At 44.3% G+C, this 22,768-nt stretch overlaps 1 protein-coding gene across 2 annotated transcripts; it reads left to right on the top strand.

Moving 5' to 3' along the window:
* Nucleotides 1-165: 165 nt before the first annotated feature.
* LOC106585010 (THO complex subunit 5 homolog) lies at nt 166-21,743 on the top strand. 2 transcript variants are annotated; one of them, XM_014170742.3, is made up of 21 exons: nt 189-287; nt 965-1,033; nt 5,991-6,105; nt 6,312-6,455; nt 6,562-6,675; nt 11,508-11,605; nt 11,727-11,873; nt 11,960-12,074; nt 12,367-12,499; nt 12,807-12,884; nt 15,485-15,531; nt 16,446-16,545; nt 19,384-19,492; nt 19,568-19,669; nt 19,793-19,889; nt 20,043-20,154; nt 20,314-20,417; nt 20,651-20,738; nt 20,894-21,009; nt 21,188-21,378; nt 21,464-21,743. In XM_014170742.3, the coding sequence occupies exons 3-21, from the start codon at nt 6,013-6,015 to the stop codon at nt 21,525-21,527; spliced, it is 2,052 nt and encodes a 683-aa protein (XP_014026217.1). In that variant the 5' UTR covers nt 189-287; nt 965-1,033; nt 5,991-6,012; the 3' UTR covers nt 21,528-21,743. The 2 variants fall into 2 exon arrangements, with proteins under 2 accessions (XP_014026216.1, XP_014026217.1); XM_014170741.3 differs by lacking the exon at nt 965-1,033 and having other exon boundaries at nt 166-287.
* Nucleotides 21,744-22,768: the final 1,025 nt, after the last annotated feature.

Below are 22,768 nucleotides of genomic sequence, written 5' to 3'. Positions count from 1 at the left end.
TGGCACAGTGTCATCCGGGTTAGGGTTTGGCCGGGGTAGGCCGTCATTGTAAATAAGAATTCGATCTGAACTGACTTACCTAGTTAAATAAAGGTTAATTAAAGACAATGAACTAGCTGAGGCGCGGGACTCCAGTACCCTAGATGGCGGTATGCCTCACTAATGTACCTGCTGCCGTGACCAACGAAGAAGACTGTTACCCATCGTGCTTTTCGTTGGACCTGGAAACTATGAGCTGTGGATAAATGAACGTTCTGATATAGTTTTCCGTATTTTATATCGTTTTGGTGAGTATATCGTGTGTGGTGCCTGCAATATTTGTTATTGCTACTTTGATAGCTAGCTTGTGCATTTACTAACTTTAGCTGGCTAGCAACATCATTGTTATAAAAATATTGCCATTTTGGCCAGATCATCGATATAGAGGACTCGTCGTGGATAACTCATGTTGGCATGGACATAGTCACATATTGCCTGGAAACCCGACGTTGAACTGCAGTGAATTCTACGTCGGCAGCATTGAGCGTTTGAATCAGGAAAGCCTTAACTTTACCGGTTGTCCGACCATGCGGTTGGCCCTTTTGGCGGTAGCAATGTAAAACTATATCCACAGAAGTGTAATTACATCAACTTTCCAAAGCGCTGGTAGTGCAAGTGCGTTCATTGTTATCATCTGAAGCATGCGCAGAAGCATGTAAACACGTGCACGGAGCATGCTTCAGGTGTTATACATTTTAATGCATCAGAATCACAACATGAATCATGTTACAACGCACCAATAGGATCTCGCTAGCTCCTGTGTGGCTTTGCTCACCTCATTGCTGGTTCTACCCACTGCTTCATTTGCTCCCACTGTAAACTACATTATTTTGGGTTAGTTATAAATATCTTTGATATGCACAACTGAAATGTCTCCCGCATTTAACCCAACCCCTCTGATAACATTCCATTGACTCCATTCCAGCCCATTATTATGAGCTGTCCTCCCCTCAGCAGCCTCCACTGGACTTAACCTGAATCCAGAAAATGAATGGTGAACGCAAACATTGTTTTAAGCATTGTTTTACTATTGATAGTTACAGCTAATTTCAGGGTTTGTATATTGATTCGCTCTCAAATGTCATCTGATGCATTTGTTCCAGGCTCTGAATTGTTTAATCAAACTTTTTGCCGCCAGCTCCTGATATCAGGGCATAAAAACTCTTTAATTAGCCAAGTGTGCATGTGTGCCCAGTTTATATACTGTCCCGAGTTTGTTTTACACGGTTTCCATGGTTAAACTAGCTGGCTAGTTTAACTATGCTGGTTTTAGTCCTCATGGCCAAACTTCTTAAATACTGCAGTAATTTAACGAGTTACACAATCATGCAACTAAGAAATTCGCTGGAAAGAAACTTATATGAATTGTTTAGCTCGAACCAGTCATGACTATTCAACTATCTCTTGTCGTAAGACAACGGTGGCGAAGGATATCGTTGCTACTTAAAGTAAAATATTAAACTTTTTGGGTGACCAACCAAATTCACAGAAATGTTAGTTATAGATCTGTCACAAATTGAAAGTCTAAGTGTTGGATCTGTTCTATTTGCACTATTTCTATGCTTCCCAGTCTGAAGCTTTGTTTTTGCGTCTTCCGGTTCTGTACACAAACTTCAAACAGCTGAAAATACAATGTGGTTATTTAAAATATATTTCAGCAGTTTAGGTGGTACAATGATTCTGTATACTTTGTTTTGTTTTACTGAAATTAGGCAAACTATTCCATTTTTCTACTACCAAATGGCGGTGCGATTTCTGCATAATGAACCTTTATTGCAGATCCAAGTTCTGTTTTGAGCTCCATTGGCGTAGGGTGAGCTGGAAGTTTCTGACTGGTCTTGGAACTGTGACAACGACAGCCTCTACCCGCATGGCTCGATGGGATATCTAGTGATTTTGCCATCACAGCCTTATATGTCCAGTCTTGTACCATTAACCTTTTCTAAACTGCTATCATATTTATTGATTTACAGTGCATACTGAAAGTATTCAGACCCCTTCACTTTTCCACATTTTGTTTACGTTAACCTTCTTATAAAATGGTTGAAATATTTTTCCCCCTCAATCTGCACACAAATCCCCATAATGACAAAGCAAAAACAGGTTTAGAATTTTTTTGCACATTTATAAAACAGAAATCACATTTACATAAAGTTGAAGTCAGAGGTTTACATACTTATGTTGGCGTCATTAACTTGATTTTCAACCACTCCACAAATGTCTTGTTAACAAGCTATAGTTGCAAGTCGGTTAGGACATCTACTAATTTTTCCAACAATTGTTTACAGACAGATTATTTCACTTATAATTCACTGTATCACAATTCCAGTGGGTCAGAAGTTTACATACACTAAGTTGACTGTGCCTTTAAACAGCTTGGAAAATTCCAGAAAATGATGTCATGGCTTTAGAAGCTTCTGATAGGCTAATTGACATTATTTGAGTCAATTGGAGGTGTACCTGTGGATGTATTTCAAGGCCTACCTTCAAACTCAGTGCCTCTTTGCTTGACATCATGGGAAAATCAAAAGAAATCAGTCAAGACCTCAAGAAACAAAATTGTAGACCTCCACAAGTCTGGTTCATCCTTGGGAGCAATTTCCAAACGCCTGAAGGTAGCACGTTTATCTTTACAAACAATAGTACGCAAGTATAAACACCATGGGACCGCGCAGCCCTCATACCGCTCAGGAAGGAGACTGATTCTGTCTCCTAGAGATGAACGTACTTTGGTGCGAAAAGTGCAAATCAATCCCAGAACAGCGAAGGACCTTGAGTAGATGCTGGAGGAAACGGGTACAAAAGTATCTATATCCACAGTAAAACAAGTCCTATATTGACATACCTGAAAGGCCGCTCAGCAAGGAAGAACCCACTGCTCCAAACCCGCCATAAAAAAAGACAGACTACGGTTTGCAACTGCACATGGGGACAAAGATTATACTTTTGGAGAAATGTCCTCTGGTCTGATGAAACAAAAATAGAACTGTTTGGCCATAATGACCATCGTTATGTTTGGAGGAAAAAGGGGGACACTTGCAAGCTGAAGAACACCATCCCAACTGTGAAGCACGGGGGTGGCAGCATCATGTTGTGGGGGTGCTTTGCTGCAGGAGGGACTGGTGTACTTCACAAAATAGATGGCATCATGAGGGAGGACAATTATGTGGATATATTGAAGCAACATCTCAAGACATCAGTCAGGAAGTTAAAGCTTGGTTGCAAATGGGTCTTCAAAATGAACAATGACCACAAGCATACTTCCAAAGTTGTGGCAAAATGGCTTAAGGACAACAGTCAAGGTATTGGAGTGGCCATCACAAAGCCCTGACCTCAATCCCATAGAAAATTTGTGGGCAGAACTGAAAAAGTGTGTGCGAGCAAGGAGGCCTCCAAACCTGACTCAGTTACACCAGCTCTGTCAGGAGGAATGGGCCAAAATTCACCCAACTTAGCTTGTGGAAGGCTACCCAAAATGTTTGACCCAGGTTAAACAATTTAAAGGCAATGCTACCATATACTGACCCACTGGGAATGTGACCCACTGGGAATGTGATGAAAGAAATAAAAGCTGAAATAAATCATTCCCTCTCTTATTCTGACATATCACATTCTTAAAATAAAGTGGTGATCGTAACTGACCTAAGACAGGGAATTTTTACTAGGATTAAATGTCAGGAATTGTGAAACTGAGTTCAAATGTATTTGGCTAAGGTGTATGTTGACTTCCTACTTCAACTGTACAAGTATTCAGACCCTTTACTCAGTACTTTGTTGAAGCACCTTTGGCAGCGATTACAGCCTCGAGTCTTCCTGGGTATGACGCGACCCTAAGCACACAGCTTGGCACGCCTGTATTTCGGGAGTTTCTCCCATTTTTCTCTGCAGATCCTCTCAAGTTCTGACAGGTTGGATGGTGGTGCGTCGCTGCACAACTATTTCTAAGGTCTCTCCAGAGATGTTTAATTGAGTTCAAGTCCGGGCTCTGGCTGGGTCACTCAAGGACATTCAGAGACTTGTTCCGAAGTCACTCCTGTGTGGTCTTGGCTGTGTGCTTAGGGTCGTTGTCCTGTTGGAAGGTGAACCTTCGCCCCCGGTCTGAGGTCCTGAGCACTCTGGAGCAGGTTTTCATCAAGGATCTCTGTACTTTGCACCATTCATCCTTCCCTCGATCCTGACTAGTCTCCCAGTGCCTGAAGCTGAAAAATATCCCCACAGCATGATGCTGCCACCACGCTTCACTGTAGGAATGGTGCCAGGTTTCCTCCAGAAGTGATGCTTGACATTCAGTCCAAAGAGTTCAGTATTTGTATTTTATTTACTTTAACTAGGCAAGTCAGTTAAGAGCAAATTCTTATTTTCAATGACAGCCTAGGAACAGTGGGTTAACTGCCTTGTTCAGGGGCAGAATGACAGATTTGTTCCTTGTCAGCTCGGGGATTCAAACTTGCAACCTTCGGTTACTAGTCCAACGCTCTAACCACTAGGCTACGCTGCCGCCACAGTATTGGTTTCATCAGACCAGAGAATCTTGTTTCTCATTGTCTTGAGAGTCCTTTAAGTGCTTTTGGCAAATTCCAAGCGGGCTGTCATGTGCCTTTTACTGAAGAGTGCTTCCGCCTGGCCAACCTACCATATATGCCTGATTGGTGGAGTGCTGCAGAGATGGTTGTCCTTCTGGAAGGTTCTCCCATCTCCACAGAGGAACTCTGGAGCTCTCTGAGTGACCATCGGGTTCTTGGTCACCTCCCTGACCAAGACTCTTCTCCCCTGATTGCTCAGTTTGGCCGGGCGGCCAGCTCTAGGAAGAGTCTTGGTGGTTCCAAACTTCTTTAATTTAAGAATGATGGAGGCCATTGTGTTCTTGGGGACCTTCAGTGCTGTAGAAATGTTTTTGTACCCTTTCCCAGATCTGTGCCTTGACACAATCTTGTCTCGGAGCTCTACTGACAATTCATTCAACCTCCATAGCTTGGTTTTTGCACTGACATGCACTGTCAACTGTGGGACCTTTATTTGGACAGGTGTGTGCCTTTCCAAATCATGTCCAATCGACTGAATTTAACAAAGGTGGACTCCAATAAACTTGTAGAAACATCTCAAGGATGATCAATGGAAACAGGATGCACCAGAGCTCAATTTTGAGTCTCATAGCAAAGGCTCTGAATGCTTATGTAAATAAGATATTAGAGTAATTTTATGTTGACATTTGCAGAAATTTCTAAAAACCTGTTTTCGCTTTGACATTATGGGGTATTGTGTGTAGATTGATGAAAAACATGAATCATTTTTAGAAAAGGGCTGTAACATAACAATGTGTAAAAAGGGAAGGGGTCTGAATACTTTCCGAATGCACTGTAAATCTAACTTTATTCATGTGAGTGATCCAGGAATGTTACGTGTTAATTGACACGAGAACGCCAATGGCTAAATTACTCCCCATCTCCTCCTCACCACTCTATTGCCATTGATGGTTTCCACCATGCTTCCGTTGTCAACTGGGTGGGGATTTATATAGGTTGTACAGACACTATAATGACACAGAAATAAAGGCAAGTCCTCTATCTCTATGGGCCAGAGATACAGTACTTTTGAGGAGATAGGAATCTCCATTGGATTTGTATTAATCCCCATAATGTACGTTGCCCGTACATTGCCAATGGGCTGTGCGGTGCATTCTGGGCACAGTCCTGCAAAGAAAGCACTCCTTCAAGGAGTGAATTGGAGTCAATTGGGTGCAAGCACAAAAACCCAACATGAGCATGAATTACGTGAACTAGAAGCTCAACATTACAAATATTTTCTGCGATTTGAGAATTCATTCTCTAATTTCGTATAGCTTTGAAATCGTGACATACTTTCGAGGAAAATATACATTCTCCAATATCTCTGTCGTGCCTAGCGTATCTAGCTAGCTTTCTATATAAATACGTTATTTTTTTTGTATTTAGTGTCCTCTGACGTTGACAAGCCATGTCTGACGCCCTGAAGAAGCGCAAGTCGAAAGTGCTCCGCAGCGAGACGGGCACACCGGAGGGGAAATGCGGCCGCGAAGAGGGAGACCAGGTGAGCACTAGTCTAGACAGACGGGTTACCTTCCACAATATACCAATGGTGCTGTTGTCTGTGTTTTTCAAATCTAGGTGAGCAAAGGGGTGGACAGCAGATACACGTGGGCGGGTGCAAGTTGAGAACGGTAGAGTGAGGGGAGGCAGACAAGTATAGAGAGAGAAGGGGGGGCGTTATTGAAATTGACTGTGTGTGTGTTTCAGGACATACGTGTGTACAGTGAGGAGGTGGAGCTGGATGGCAGGGACCCTGAAGAGGACTACCAGCAGTATAAACTGACCTGTGAAGCTCTGGCCAAACTGATGAACGACATACAGGAGCTGAAAGCCAACGGAGCCAAGGATGGGGTGAGAGACACACTCAGTCAGAAAATGAGTGTCCTATACAATCAGACGCTACTCCGTCTTATAAGAGAATTGCTCTAACCCCCATGATGTCTGCCCTTCCCTCCAGTGTGCTGAGGTAGAGGAGAAGAGGATGCAGAGCTGTGTCCACTTTATGAGCCTGAAGAAACTCAACCGCCTGGCTCACATGAGACTGAAGAGGGGGAGAGACCAGACACACGAGGTACATATACAGTGAGGTCCAAAAGTATTTGGACAGTAGCAAGGGTTCCATCCAGTTGGCGACACATTTTCATGCGAATATTATAAAATCGGCATAAAGAAAATACGCTTATTTTCCCACCAGTAGTGGGTTGACACCAAATGGACTTGTTGCAGGTAAAAATCAGTGCATGATGACTTATTGAACACAATGTACTTTTTCACTTAAGTTTTCATGTACCAAATAAAAATCTAAAGTTCAATGTGTTTCCATCACATTTTCAACTCTACAGATACACGACATGGACATTAATATAGAGTTGAGACCCCCGTTTGCTGTTATAACAGCCTCCACTCTTCTGGAAAGGCTTTCCACTAGATGTTGGAACATTGCTGCTGGGACTTACTTCCATTCAGCCACGAGCATTAGTGAGGTCGGGCACTGGTGTTTGGTAATTAGGCCTGGTTCGCAGTCGGCGTTCAAATTCATCCCAAAGGTGTTCGATGAGGTAGAGGTCAGGGCTCTGTGCAGGCCATTCAAGTTCTTCCACACTGATCTCGACAAACCATTTCTGTATGGACCTTGCTTGGTGCACAGGGGCATTGTCATGCTGGAACAGGAAAGGGCCTTCCCCAAACTGTTGCCACAAATTTGGAAACACAGAATCGTATAGAATATCCAGAATCATCTATGCTGTAGCATAAAGATTTCCCTTCACTGGAACTAAGAGGCCTAGCCCAAACCATGAAAAACAGCCCCTGACCATTATTCCTCCTCGACCAAACTTTACAGTTGTCACTATGCATTCGGGCAGGTAGCGTTCTCCTGGCATCCGCCAAACCCAGATTCGTCTGTCCGACTGCCAGAGGACGCATTTCCACTGCTCCAGAGTCCAATTGCGGCGAGCTTTACACCATTCCAGCTGACGCTTGGCATTGCACATGGTGATCTTAGACTTGTGTGTGGCTGCTCGGCCATGGAAACCCTTTTCATGAAGCGCCTGACGAACAGTTCTTGTGCTGATGTTGCTTCCAGAGGCAGTTTGGAACTCGATAGTGAGTGTTGTAACAGAGGACAGACCATTTTTTAAGTGCTACGCACTTCAGCATTTTGGTACCCTTCCTCAGATCTGTGCCTCGACACAATCCTGTCTCGGAGCTCTACAGACAATTCCTTTGACCTCATGCCTTGGTTTTAGCTCTGACATGCACTGTCAACTGTGGGACCTGTTTTCGCTTTGTCATTATGGGGCTGTAACGTAACAATGTGGAAAAGGGAAGAAATCCCGCAATGCCCTCCGACGAACCATCAAATCAGAGAGTAGCAGCAATGTAGCAGGGGGGCAATGCAAATAGTCTGGGTAGCCATTTGATTAGATGTTCAGGAGTCTTATGGCTATGGGGTAGAAGCTGTTTAGCTTGGACCTAAACTTGGCGCTCAGGTACCGCTTGCTGTGCGGTAGCAGAGAGAGCAGTCTATGACTAGGGTGGCTGGAGTCGTTGACAATTTTCAGGGCCTTCCTCTGACACCGCCTGGTATAGAGGTCCTGGATGGCAGGAAGCTTGGCCCCAGTGACGTACTGGGCTGTACGCACTACCCTCTGTAGTGCCTTGCAGTTGGAGGCCGAGCAGTTGCCATACCAGGCAGTGATGCAACCCGTCAGGATGCTCTCGATGGTGCAGCTGTAAAACCTTTTGAGTGTCTGAGAACCCATGCCAAATCTTTTCATTCTCCTGAGGGGGAATGGGTTTTTGTTGTGCCGTCTTCACGACTGTCTTTGTGTGCTTTGACCATGTTAGTTTGTTGGTGATGTGGACACCCAAGTAATTTGAAACTCTCAACCTGCTCCACTACAGCCCCGTCGATGAGAATGGGGGTGTGCTCGGTCGTCCTTTTCCTGTAGTGCACAATCATCTCCGTTGTCTTGATCACGTTGAGGGAAAGATTGTTGTCCTTCCACCACACGGTCATGTCTCTGACCACCTCCCTATAGTTTGCCTCATTGTTGTCGGTGATCACTCTTACCACTGTTGTCAGTGGCAAACTTAATGATGGTGTTGGAGTCGTGCCTGGCCGTGCAGTCATGAGTGAACAGGGAGTACAGGAGGGGACTGAGTACACGCACCCCTGAGGCGCCCCTGTGTTGAGGATCAGTGTGGCAGATGTGTTGTTACCTACCCTTACCACCTGGGGGCGGCCCGTCAGGAAGTCCAGGATCCAGTTGTTGAGGGAGGTGTTTAGTCCCAGGGTCCTTAGCTTAGTGATGAGCTTTGAGGGCCCCATGGTGTTTAACGCTGAGTTGTTGTCAATGAATAGCATTCTCACATGGTGTTCCTTTTGTCCAGGTGGGAAAGGGCAGTGTGGAGTGCAATAGAGATTGCATCATCTGTGGATCTGTTAGGGCGGTATGCAAATTGGTGTGGGTCTAGGGTTTCTGGGATAATGGTGTTGATTTGAGCCGTGACCAGCCTTTCAAAGCACTTCATGAGTGGTACGGGTCAGTAGTCATTTAGGAGGTTACCTTAGTGTTCTTGGGCCCAGGCGCTATGGTGGTCTGCATAAAACATGATGGTATTACAGACTCGGACAGGGAGAGGTTGAAAATGTCAGTGATACACTTGCCAGTTGGTCAGGGCATGCTCGGAGTACATGTCCTGGTAATCCGTCTGGCCCTGCGGCCTTGTGAATGTTGACCCGTTTAAAGGTCTTACTCACATCGGGTGTGGAGAGCGTGATCACACAGTCTTCCCGGAACAGCTGGTGCTCTCATGCATGTTTCAGTGTTATTTGCCTCGAAGCGAGCATAGAAGTAGTTTAGCTTGTCTGGTAGGCTTGTGTCACTGGGAAGCTCTCGGCTGTGCTTCCCTTTTGTAGTCTGTAATAGTTTGCAAGCCCTGCCACATCCGACGAGCTTCGGAGCCTGTGTTGTACGATTGTAGGCATCAGGATCTTGTCACATTATCACTGCATTCAAATTGCCATTGATAAAATGAAATTGTGTGTGTTGTCCGTAGCTTGTGCCTGCCCATACCATAACCCCACTGCCACCATGGGGCACTCTGTTCACAATGTTGACATCAGCAAACTGCTCGCCCACACAACGCCATACACATGGTCTGCACTTGTGAGGCTGGTTGTACGTACTGTCAAATTCTCTAAAATTATGTTGGAGGCAGCTTATGGTAGAGAAACTGACGATAAATTCTCTGGCAACAGCTCTGGTGGACATTCTTGCAGTCAGCATGCCAATCGCGTGCTCCCTCGACTTGAGACATCTGTGGCATTGTGTTGTGTGACACAACTGCACATTTTAGAGGGGCCATTTATTGTCCCCAGCGCAAGGTGCACCTGTCTAATGATCATGCTGTTTAATCCGTTTCTTGATATGCCACATCTGTCAGGTGGATGGATTATCTTGGCAAAGGAGAAATGTTCACTAACATGGATGTAAATAAATCTGTGCTCAACATTTTTGAGAAATACCTTTTGTGCGTATGGAACATTTCTGGGATCTTTTATTTCAGCTCATGAAACATGGGACCAACACTTTACATGTTGCGTTTTATTTTTTTCTCAGTGTAGTAACACGAGATATAAAATACACAAGAATGGAGCTGTATAGAGGGAGTACCAGTGCCAGATCAATGTGCAGGGGTATGAGGTATCTGATGTAGTTATGTACATGAAGGCAGGGTAAAGAGACTAGGCATCAGGAAAGATAATAAGAGTAAGAACAGAGTAGCAGCAGCAAATGATGAGTTTGAAAGTGTGTGTTGTGTGGGTTTTGTAAGTTAGTGTAGTAGTGGGAGTGTTTTTACAGTGCTATCAGGAGGTATTTACACCTCTTTACTTTTTCCACATTTTGTTGTGTTACAGCCTGAATTTAAAATGTATTAAATTGAGGTTTTTTTTTTGTCACTGGCAATAAAATAAAATAAAACACAATACCCCATAATGTGAAAGTGGAATAATGTTAATTTACAAATGAATTGTGATACATCCAACAAGCTTGACTCTGCAAACGTGTTGGATGTATTTTCAGTTTGTTTTTGTTTCAGATTATTTTGTGCCCAATAGAACATTTATGGGAAATAATGTATTGTCATTTTTGGAGTCACATATTGTAAAATAGAATATGTTTCTGATAATCGTGAATAATAAGTGATGAAGTTGGAGGCATAACACCCCCCACCCTCCCCAACACACAAATAAAGAATGCTAACCTCCCTTGTTATTGGTAATGGTGAGAGGTTAGACTGTCTTGGGGTAAGATCTTTGTGCCTCTAACTTTATCATTCATCGTTCTTCACAATTCATTCAACATTATCCATGGTCTTGAATGTAGAAGTGTTCAGAAACATTATATTCTTATTTACAAAAAAAGTGACTTCCGAATGACACAGTGCATTATTTACCATTCATTCCTATTAGGCACAAAATAATATGAAACACAACCAAAACAAATGGCAAATGCATCCATCAAGCTTGATGTAGTCATTGCGTGCTAGGAATATGGGACCAAATACTGAACTTTTGACTACTTTAATGCACAAGTGAATTTGTCCAAGTACTTCTGGTGCCTTAAAGGGGGGGAGAGAAACTATGTACAAAAAGTGCTGTGACTTCTAAACGTTCACCTGATATGGATGAAAATACCCTCAAATTAAAGCTGACAGTCTGCACTTTAACCTCATAGTCATGTGCTGGAGTAAAGAGCCAAAACAACAACATTTGTCACTGTCCAAATACTTTTAGACCTCACTGTATATACACTTTCACACGCAACGTTTTAGAAAACCCTCTACACACCCACAGAAAAGCATCTAACACCCCTTCCTCCCCTCTCCCTTCAGGGCAAGCAGAGAGTGGATGTGTTGCACCTGCAGCTCCAGAACCTGCTCTATGAGGTCATGCACCTGCAGAAGGAGATCAGCAAGTGTCTGGAGTTCAAGTCAGTACCACTGGGGGGATCTCACATTTGCTCCAAGTCTGCTCCAAGTCCAGGAATGAGAAGCTTCGAGAGTATTGCTCTTTTCTAAATTGTTGATTTTTTTTTTTTGGTTTGTGTCCAGGTCTAAACATGAGGAGATAGATCTGGTGAGTGTAGATGAGTTCTACAAGGAGGCCCCCCCTGAGATCTCCCGCACCCCACTCACCAAGGACGACCCCCACCAACTCACACTGGCCAGGTTGGACTGGGAACTGGAGCAGAGGAAGAGGTACCACATACACTGTTGTTCCTCTGTAGGTTGGCTAAGCAGTACATGAACGCCCACTTTTCTCTGGGCACTTTGTGTATGTGTAGGCTGGCTGAGCAGTACAAGGAGTCTCTGTCCAGTAAGGAGAAGATCCAGAAAGGCATTGAGGTGAAGAAGGAACACCTGAGTTCTCTACAGCCTGGACTCAACGCTATCATGCAGGTAACATACACACACTCTCTATAACTCTCTCACACCCCCTAGAACCTGGACACAATGCGATTACACAGGTACAATGAAGCAAAGTGAACTTAAATATCCCTGGAAGCCATAGCAGCATTCAATTGACAGAACAACACCAGTCCCACAGAGCTTTCACAAGTCCAGGTTTCTGTCTGGTATGGATGGCTGGACTTGTGCATGAAAAAACATTGCAGGCAGGGCCTTCTGAAATGGCCTTGTACCCAGAATGTGACCTACCAGGCCTGAAACCTAAACATGTCTCACTCCCCAGGCATCCCTCCCGGTCCAGGAGTACCTCTCAATGCCGTTTGAACAGACCCAGAGACAGACAGAGATCGCCCGCCACCTTCCCCCCTCTCTCTACGTCCTCCTGGTACAGGCCAGTGCTTACGGACAGGCCTGCGGTGAGTGTTTTTGTATGTTTACTTACATTTTGTGAAAAGTTTGATCATACGCACATCCTTAAACTTTAGGCACTGGGCTAGTTAAGGATGCTTGTAAAGAACAGGAAGGCCCGCACACTGTTTATGCTCCCAGTTCACTGCTTTATTGACAACGTATCATTCCAAAACGGATCTTCGTCAGCTTCTTTACTTCTTTACTTACTTGTGAACACGATTTTTGTCACTTTTTACTTTGTCAAATGATCCATTTTGTGGAGGGACACGTCCGAGGATGTGGTTTTCATGTTTGTATTTGTGTGTGTTTCAGATAAGAGCCTGAGTGTGTCCATCAGTGGAGACGTGGACGAGGCCAAAGCTCTGTCTAAACCTCCAGAGGACTCCCAGGGTAAGACTGCAACATGCCTGGCTGCCTGTTAACTTCTTACGGATATGTGGGACGGTAGCGTCCCACCTGGCCAACATCCGGTGAAATTGCAGAGCACGAAATTCAAAAATACTAAATTCAAATATTTAACATTCTTGAAAATATATATGTTATACATAAAAATAAAGCTTAACTTGTTGTTAAACCAGCCGCCGTGTCAGATTTCAAAAAAGCTTTACGGCGAAAGCAAACCATGCGATTATCTGAGGACAGCGCCCAGCACACAAACGCATAACAAATCATTTTCAACCAGGGAGTTGCGACACGAAAGTCAGAAATGGCGATATAATACAGTGGGGGGAAAAAGTATTTGATCCCCTGCTGATTTTGTACGTTTTCCCACTGACAAAGAAATGATCAGTCTATAATTTTAATGGTAGGTTTATTTGAACAGTGAGAGACACCTGTCCACAGAAGCAATCAATCAATCAGATTCCAAACTCTCCACCATGGCCAAGACCAAAGAGCTCTCCAAGGATGTCAGGGACAAGATTGTAGACCTACACAAGGCTGGAATGGGCTACAAGACCATCGCCAAGCAGCTTGGTGAGAAGGTGACAACAGTTGGTGCGATTATTCGCAAATGGAAGAAACACAAAAGAACTGTCAATATCCCTCGGCCTGGGGCTCCATGCAAGATCTCACCTCGTGGAGTTGCAATGATCATGAGAACGGTGAGGAAGCAGCCCAGAACTACACGGGAGGATCTTGTCAATGATCTCAAGGCAGCTGGGACCATAGTCACCAAGAAAACAATTGGTAACACACTACGCCGTGAAGGACTGAAATCCTGCAGCGCCCACAAGGTCCCCCTGCTCAAGAAAGCACATATACATGCCCGTCTGAAGTTTGCCAATGAACATCTGAACGATTCAGAGGACAACTGGGTGAAAGTGTTGTGGTCAGATGAGACCAAAATGGAGCTCTTTGGCATCAACTCAACTCGCCGTGTTTGGAGGAGGAGGAATGCTGCCTATGACCTCAAGAACACCATCCCCACCGTCAAACATGGAGGTGGAAACATTATGCTTTGGGGGTGTTTTTCTGCTAAGGGGACAGGACAACTTCACCGCATTAAAGGGACGATGGACAGGGCCATGTACCATCAAATCCTGGGTGAGAACCTCCTTCCCTCAGCCAGGGCATTGAAAATGGGTCGTGGATGGGTATTCCAGCATGACAATGATCCAAAACACACGGCCAAGGCAACAAAGGAGTGGCTCAAGAAGAAGCACATTTAGGTCCTGGAGTGGCCTAGCCAGTCTCCAGACCTTAATCCCATAGAAAATCTGTGGAGGGAGCTGAAGGTTCGAGTTGCCAAACGTCAGCCTCGAAACCTTAATGACTTGGAGAAGATCTGGAAAGAGGAGTGGGACAAAATCCCTCCTGAGATGTGTGCAAACCTGGTGGCCAACTACAAGAAACGTCTGACCTCTGATTGCCAACAAGGGTTTTGCCACCAAGTACTAAGTCATGTTTTGCAGAGGGGTCAAATACTTATTTCCCTCATTAAAATGCCAATCATTTTAAAACATTTTTGACATGTGTTTTTCTGGATTTATTTATTGTTATTCTGTCTCTCACTGTTCAAATAAACCTACCATTTAAAATTATAGACTGAATATTTCTTTGTCAGTGGGCATATGTACAAAATCAGCATGGGATCAAATACTTTTTTCCCACACTGTATATGCCTTACCTTTTGAAGATCTTCTGTTGGCACTCCAAAAGGTCCCAGTTACATTACAAATTGACCTTTTGTTCGATAAAGTCGAACAAATATCCATAAACTCAGTTTAGCTGGCGCTCTTCAGTCAATAATCCGCTCGGCTTCCCTCCTTCAAAATGCGTACAAAATGAATCCCAAATGTTACCAATAAACTTATCCAAACAAGTCAATCAACTTTTATAATCAAACCTTAGGTACCCTAATACGCAAATAAATGATCAAATTTAAGACGGAGAATCGTTATTGTCTTTACGGGAGAACGCGTTATTTTTGTTTCTCGGCCATGCGCTTGGAAACACTACAGCCAAAATGGGAGTCACATAGAAAAACTACAACTTCTCCCTCATTTTTCCAAAAACCAGCCTGAAACTCTTTCTGAAGACTGTTGACATCTAGTGGAAGCCCTAGGAACTATTATATAAGTGCCTGCCATTGAAATCAGTGATATTCAGAATTTCTTTTTGGGGGGGGGGGGGGGGGGCTGGTTTGTCCTCGGGGTTTTGCCTGCCATTTCAGTTCTGTTATACTCACAGACATTATTTTAACAGTTTTAGAGACTCTAGCGTTTTCTATCCAAATCTACCAATTATATGCATATCCTAGCTTCTGGGCCTGAGTAGCAGGCAGTTTACTTTGGGCACGCTTTCCATCCGGATGTCAAAATACTGCCCCCTATCCCAAAGAAGTTAATGACTACTGTGTGTGTGTGTGTGTGTATGTGTGTGTGTGTGTGTTCGACAGGGCAGTGATTCTTTTTTTTGACGGGGCAGTGGTGAATTAGAGAATTGTGTGGGCATTGAAGTGTGTGTTCTGATTTATCTCTCCTCTCTAGATGATGATTCTGGTGATTCTGATGCAGAGGAGGAGCAGGAGAAGACGGTCTGTCCCACACCATACTGCCACTAGAGGCCCTTCTAATACCATTCTGTACACACACACACACACACACACAAGTCCGTGTCAACGAGTTCACCTCTCCTCTACACACATTGTCCCAACAACCTCTGCTGACACACAATGTTATAGCAGACAGGGAAAGGATCGCTTCCTGACAGGTGCCATGTGGTGGGTTCTGGGAAGCATGGATAAGATGGGTCACTGTAACCCAAGCCCACCCACAGTTGGCAGTCATACTCCTCACACACACACACACACACACACACACTCCCTTACACACTCCAACACATACAGCCAAGCCTTTTTTTGTATTATTTATTTATTCGTCTTTTTGCTGAAGACAACTGTCCGTCTGTGATTTGCCTGGTCACATTACTGCTGCTCTGTCACTACACCTCAGCTGACCCTCCCTTCATCTAGTCTTTCTCTGTGAAATAATTCTGAGGTGAAGGGCAAGCCAAGGTTAACTCTGTCCTCCTATAGCCGGCTGCAATGATAGAACACCTAAGATTATAGAATGTGTCCCAAAGAGCACCCTATTCCCTATATAGTGCACTACTTTAGACCAGGGCCAGATATCTGATTAATTAAGCAATAAGGCACGAGGGGATGTGGTATATGGCCAATATACCACGGCTAAGGGCAGTTCTTATATTGGCCATATACCACAAACCTCCGAGGTGCCTTATTGCTATTATAAACTGGTTACCAACGTAATTAGAGCAGTAAAAATATTTTCTGGGGTCATACCTGTGATGTACGGTCTGATATACCACAGCTGTCAACCAATCAGCATTCAGGGCTCGAACCACCCAGTTTATAATGAGCAGTAGAAAATGGTGGCATGATAAAATACTAATGGTAATACTCCCCCCTTTGTCTGTCTGTGTGTGTAGAAGAGGAGGCGACCTACTACAGGTGGTCAGCTGGATGATAAGAGACGTGAGATGCTGAAGAGACACCCTCTCTCCCTTTGCCTGGACCTCAAATGCAAAGGTACCCACATACTGTTCCTGTGTGACAGGCAGCAGGACCCTGTCGCTGCTTCTCCCTGGGACAGTAGAGAGGCTCATTCAGTGCTATATGATAGGACTGTTAGGAACTTATATTAATCGTGCTGATGAGGATTCTGTGGACAGTGATTATGATGATAAATAGGTGGGTTCTTGTATTTGTCCTATTTCGATGATGGTTCGGTGCATAGATGACAGTGAATAAACTGTTCTTGTCCAATGGGCAATGACATCACTACAGAGGTTACACAAGGTCACCACTCCTGCCTCTGCAGTCAGACAGAACCCAATGACACCCTGAGAGACTGACACACACACGCGCACACACACTGCTTTTAATGCAGCGAATAGCCAAAAACTGCCCGTGATTTAGAGGACAACAGAGAGAGCAAGAGGAGGCTGATGAAAATATGTCGAGAATAAGGTGTGACTGCTGCAGCCTTACACTGCTGCCAGCTCCATCTACACACACAGGCAGGCGGGCGCGGACAATCAGTGGATGGATGAAGTTACGCCTGTAATGCTGAACATCCTCTTCTCCATCTCTCCCTCTTCTTCTCATCCCCATTTCCTCTCTTCCGCCCCTCGTCATCTCCCCCTGTCAGCAGGGTATAAACAGTCCCTCTCTTCTCCTTGGCTCAACCCGTCCTATACACCTACCTACACAGTAGCACTACGTGGCAGACTGGGGAAGTGACGCCATGACATCATACTGTTGGATTTGACATTTTGAACATTGAGATATTAAAGACATGATAGATCAGACGGATAGCTGTGGAATGTGTTGGGTGAGAGGAGAGCAACGTGTTGATACAGGGGAGACAGACGGACCTCTGTGGATTAGATGAAGGAGGAGGGGTTGAGGTTGGGAGGTGAGGACAGATTCTCTTAAGAGAGTAATAAATGTTTGGTGTCCTGTTACCCTCTTTATTATCTTCCTGTAGAGCCATAAAATGTAAGGATTGGAGAGAAGGAGTGTCTTAAGTGGGATATAAATATCTGGATGGGACAAATGTTGGGTGGTTCTGATTACAGCTGTACAGAACCTTTTGGGAATAATTAAACTTGGTTAACTTCTCTAGGGTAGGGGGCAGCATTCGGAATTTTGGATGAAAGGCGTGCCCTAATTAAACTGCCTGCTACTCGGGCCCAGAAGGTAGGATATGCATATTATTAGTAGATTTGGATAGAAAACACTCTGAAGTTTCTAAAACTGTTTGAATGATGTCTGAGTATAACAGAACTCATATGGCAGGCAAAAACCTGAGAAAAATTCAACCAGGAAGTGTGGAAATCTGAGGTTTGTAGTTTTTCAAGTCCTGGCATATCCAGTATAGAGTGACTTAGGGTTCATTTTGCACTTCCTACGGCTTCCACTAGATGTCAACAGTCTTTAGAACGTTGTTTGAGTCTTCTACAGTGAATCTTGAGCGAACAAGAGCTCCTGGAAGTTGATGACTCAGAAAATGACATGAGTTCAGTGGCGCGCATTCACGTGAGCGTTAGCTGTGTTCCAGTTCATTTTTGAAGACATTGGAATCGTCCGGTTGGAATATTACTGAAGATTTATGTTAAAAACACCCTAAAGATTGATGCTATACATCGTTTGACATGTTTCTACGAACGTAAATATAACTTTTTTTTTACTTTTTGTCGTGACATTTCGGCGCGCTTCCTGGATTTGGAGTAGTGGACTGAACGCCCGAACAAAAAGGAGGTATTTGGACATAAATTATGGACTTTATCGAACAAAACAAACATTTATTGTGGACCTGGGATTCCTGGGAATGCATTCTGATGAAGATCATCAAAGGTAAGTGAATATTTGTAATGCTATTTATGATTTTATTTTACTCCAAAATGGCGGGTATCTGTATTGCTTGATGTTGTCTGAGCGCAGTACTCAGATTATTGCAAAGTGTGCTTTTGCCGTAAAGCTTTTTTGAAATCTACACAGCGGTTGCATTAAGGAGAAGTTCATCTATAATTCTTTGAATAACAGTTTAATATTTTATCAACGTTTATGATGAGTATTACTGTAAGTTGATGTGCTCATTCACCGGAAGTTTTTGGAGGCAAAATATTTGTGAACATTACGGGCCAATGTAAAATGGGGTTTTTGGATATAAATATGAACTTTATCGAGCAAAACATACATGTATTGTGTAACATGAAGTCCTATGAGTGCCATCTGATGAAGATCATTAAAGGTTGGTGCTTAATTCTAGCTGTATTTCTGGTTTTTGTGACGCCTCCTTGCTTGGAAAATGGCTGTGTGGTTTTTCTTGTTTCTGCGCTGTCCTAACATAATCTAACTTTATGCTTTCGCCGTAATGCCTTTTTGAAATCGGACAATGTGGTTAGATTAACGAGAAGAGTATCTTTAAAATGGGATATAATAGTTGTATGTTTGAGAAATTTGAATTATGAGATTTATGTTGTTTTGAATTTGGCGCCCTGCTATTTCACTGGCTGTTGAATAGTGTGTCCCGCAGGTGGGATGGTTGCGTCCCACATACCCCAGAGAGGTTAAAGCTTCTCTAGTGTCCGTGGGTTATTTACTCTGGAAAATAAGAACCTAACAATACTATACATTGTACTATATAATTAAGTGTTAATTCACACTGAGATGACTGTTGCAGGTGGAACCTTTTGGCAGAGAGGCAATTTACCGTCCACAGTACATAGATGGCATCACGCTCACAGACACGCCTCCCATCTCCCTGTTTGCCGAGTAGAAAATATATGTATTAGTAGATGGCATCATGCTCACAGACACACCCAGTGAACCTCCTCTCTCTGTCTCTGTCTCTCTGTCTAGACGGCAGTGTGCTGCATCTGTTCAACTACTACCTGATGAACCTGAACATCATGACTGTCAAGGCCAAAGTCTCCACCGCCACAGACCTCACTGGAGCCATCAGCGCAGGGTACGTGTCAGCGACCGTGTTTGTGGAGTTTGGAGTGTGCGACCTGTGCTGTAACAATTGTGTTCTCTCTCTCAGGGAGCTGTTAAATTCTGACACGCTGCTCAACTGCCTGTATGCCAATGACCAGGGCCGCGAGACCCCCAACCCTGCTAACCGCTACCAGTTTGATAAAGTGGGGTATGGATGCTTCCCTAACACCGGACACCCATATACACACCTTGTACAGTTGCTTCAGTATCAATACAGATATTGTTTGATGATTGTAGGATCAGTATGGATGATTATGTTGTTTTCTTGCAGGATTAGTTCGTTTGGAGACTACGTGGCAGAGTTGGGTCATCCCTACCTGTGGGTGCAGAGTCTAGGAGGACTGCAGTTCCCCAGTGAAGCCCCAGAGGTGTGTGTGGGGGTGGCCCTGCCATTGTGTATAGTAAAATGTCTCCTGCTATGGGGGGGGGGGGGGGGGGGGGGGTGTGTGTGTGTGTGTGTGTGTGTGTGTGTGTGTGTGTGTGTGTTAACCCTGCTATGTATGTGTGTGTGTGTTTTTCAGGGTTTGCGTGCAGGCAGTTCTCTTAGTGCCAGTCACATGGAGAGCACCATGAAGCTGCTGAGAGGACGAGTCCAGTCACGTCTGGCCCTGCACAAACAGTTCTCCTCACTAGGTACACACACATCTGGCCCTGCACAAACGGTTCTCCTCACTAGGGACACACTCGTCTGGCCCGGCATAAACAGTTCTACTCACATTTCTCATCTCTGGCTACACACAGACTAAATAACCTGTCTCCTGCATGCTGTTGGTATTGTTTGTCTGGTTTCAGAACACAGTATCGTTCCAGTGTCCACGGAGTGCCAGCACCTGTTCCCTGCTAAGGTTCTCTCCCGCCTGGCTCGCTGGACAACCATGTCACATCAGGAGTACACAGTAAGACACGCACAAATCTCCCGTTGTGTTTCATCTCGCTACGCAATCGAGGAGTACACAGGAAGCGCACAATCTTGACTACAACTCAACCTCGCACTCACTAACTTCTGGCTCTCATTGGAGCTGCGGTGTAGATGGTGTTGCTATAAAAAGCATTGTGTAAAACAAGGCGGTTTAATTAAGTAAAACATATACTGGTAGCTTACTTTTCTTTGTGTGTTCGATCTCTCTAGAATCTGTCGTTCACGCAGCATGTGTCAGACGCAGGTCTGGCTCGGGAAACTGACCTGTTCTTCATGGCTGTGGTGGAGAGAGGAACAGGTAAAAATCAGGGCCCAAAGTGATGATTCACTACTTAATATATGAAGACATTCCTGAAGAAATGGAGGCCTCTCTCTTTGCTTTGTTTGGACCATAAGGTCCCTTAGAAAAGTCTGGAACATAAGCTATTTCTCTCCCCCCCCCCCCCCCCCCAGCTCGTCTTCAGGCTGCAGTGGTGTTGAACCCCCGTTATCCAGAAATCTCTCCTCTGTTTGCTCTTTCACTCAGCTGGAAGGGCGAGTGCAGCGGACGTACCGATGACAACCTTAGAGTGAGTGTATACACACACACACACACACACACACACACACACACACACACACACACACACACACACTGAATATGAGACCCTAATCCAGGGGAGGATCTCTATGTTCTGTTATGTCCTTTGATGTCACTGGTTAGTCATGCACACCGGCTGTGACTGACATGTGTAACCCCTCCCCCAGGCCATGGAGAGTGAGGTGAATGTGTTTAAGTCGGAGCTCCAGGGGCCCCGCCCAGGGCACCAGCTGCTAACCAATCAGGTGGCTCGTCTGTGTGTCTGTCTGGACGTATACCTGGAGACCGACGGACAGGATGACAGCGTGGAGGGACCACGGGAGTTTCTCCGAGAGAAGATGTGTCTACGCACCGTAAGGTAGGCACGCACGCGCGTACACACTTACTCACACACTCCTTTCTCAGTATTTCTGACAGCGTGTTTCTCTCTGGTTGTGTTTCAGGGGTCCGAACCGTCTGAAGCCGTTCAAGTACAACCACCCCCAGGGCTTCTTCAGTCACCGCTGACCTCCCCCTTAACCCCTATCCCTTCACCTCTTATATCTTACACCTGATTTCATAGTCCACCTCAAGGCTTCTTCAGTCACCCCTAAACGTTACCTTCTGCCACGTCCCTGCCCTCATATCCCCCTCTCTTTTTTAATACACTGTAGTTTTGTCTGTTTTAGTTTCACACATTCTGTGTGTTGGTTGGACAATAAAAAGATAGTGATTTTGTTTGAATCAGCAAGTTCTTGGTATTTTTTTGTTCGCTGCTATGATTTATGTTCAGCTGTATTCTATCATGAATTACCTCTCCTATCTTCCGCCTCTCTTAGCTATTGCATATTTCATCATCTCTCCCTGCCTTCCCTCTCCATTATTTATTTTTTTCTTCTCTGCATCGGATCACATTATTTTATGGCTTTTATTATCTTGGCTCAGCACTTCTCTAAGCTGACTCATACCCACTGGTTCTGGAAATACAGAGAATACATTATCTCACACACACACACACACACACACACACACACACACACACACACACACACCTAAAAATGCATTCCCTATCCTGTAGTAAGAGCTGATAACAGGACTACTGGTGGACTGGATCACTGCTCTGGATTTAAACGGACATTGGTGCTGCATCACAGAATCCCAGTAGCCCTCTCCCCTGCAGGACACATTCCACTGTTAGGATGTAGCCACGGTGTTTTTTGGGGCTCCTTATGCCATGGGGATCATTCTGAGGACGTTTTTTGCTGCAGGTTGTCTCCTGTTAATACACAGTCATCCATCAGACATAAAGAGATTTACATTTTGCCATTACAACCCCAAGGAGAAACTAATGATCATGAGGAAAGAATTCAAGGAGAAACTTAATGTTTATGGTGATATACAGTCAGAATTCAGGGAGATACAGCATCTCGATGTCAACAGAACAACTTCCTTCAGAAAGTATTCATACCCCTTGAAATATTCCACATTTTGTTGTGTTTTAGCCTTAATTCGAGATGGATTAAATATACAGTACTAGTCAAATGTTTGGACACCTACTCATTCCAGGGTTTTTCTTTATTTTTACTATTTTCTACATTGTATAATAACAGTGAAGATATCAAAACTATGAAATAACACATGGAATAATGTAGTAACCAAAAAGATTATAAAAACAGAAGAATATAAAATCAATAATATATTTTTATTTGTGTAACATTTTGGTTACTAAATTATTCCATGTGTTATTTCATAGTTTTGATGTCTTCACT

This window comes from Salmo salar, chromosome 24 (assembly GCF_965601325.2).
Source record: "Salmo salar chromosome 24, fSalSal1, whole genome shotgun sequence".
In the NCBI taxonomy this organism is placed as follows: Eukaryota; Metazoa; Chordata; class Actinopteri; order Salmoniformes; family Salmonidae; genus Salmo; species Salmo salar.
This window is presented reverse-complemented; position numbering and strand designations above follow the sequence as displayed.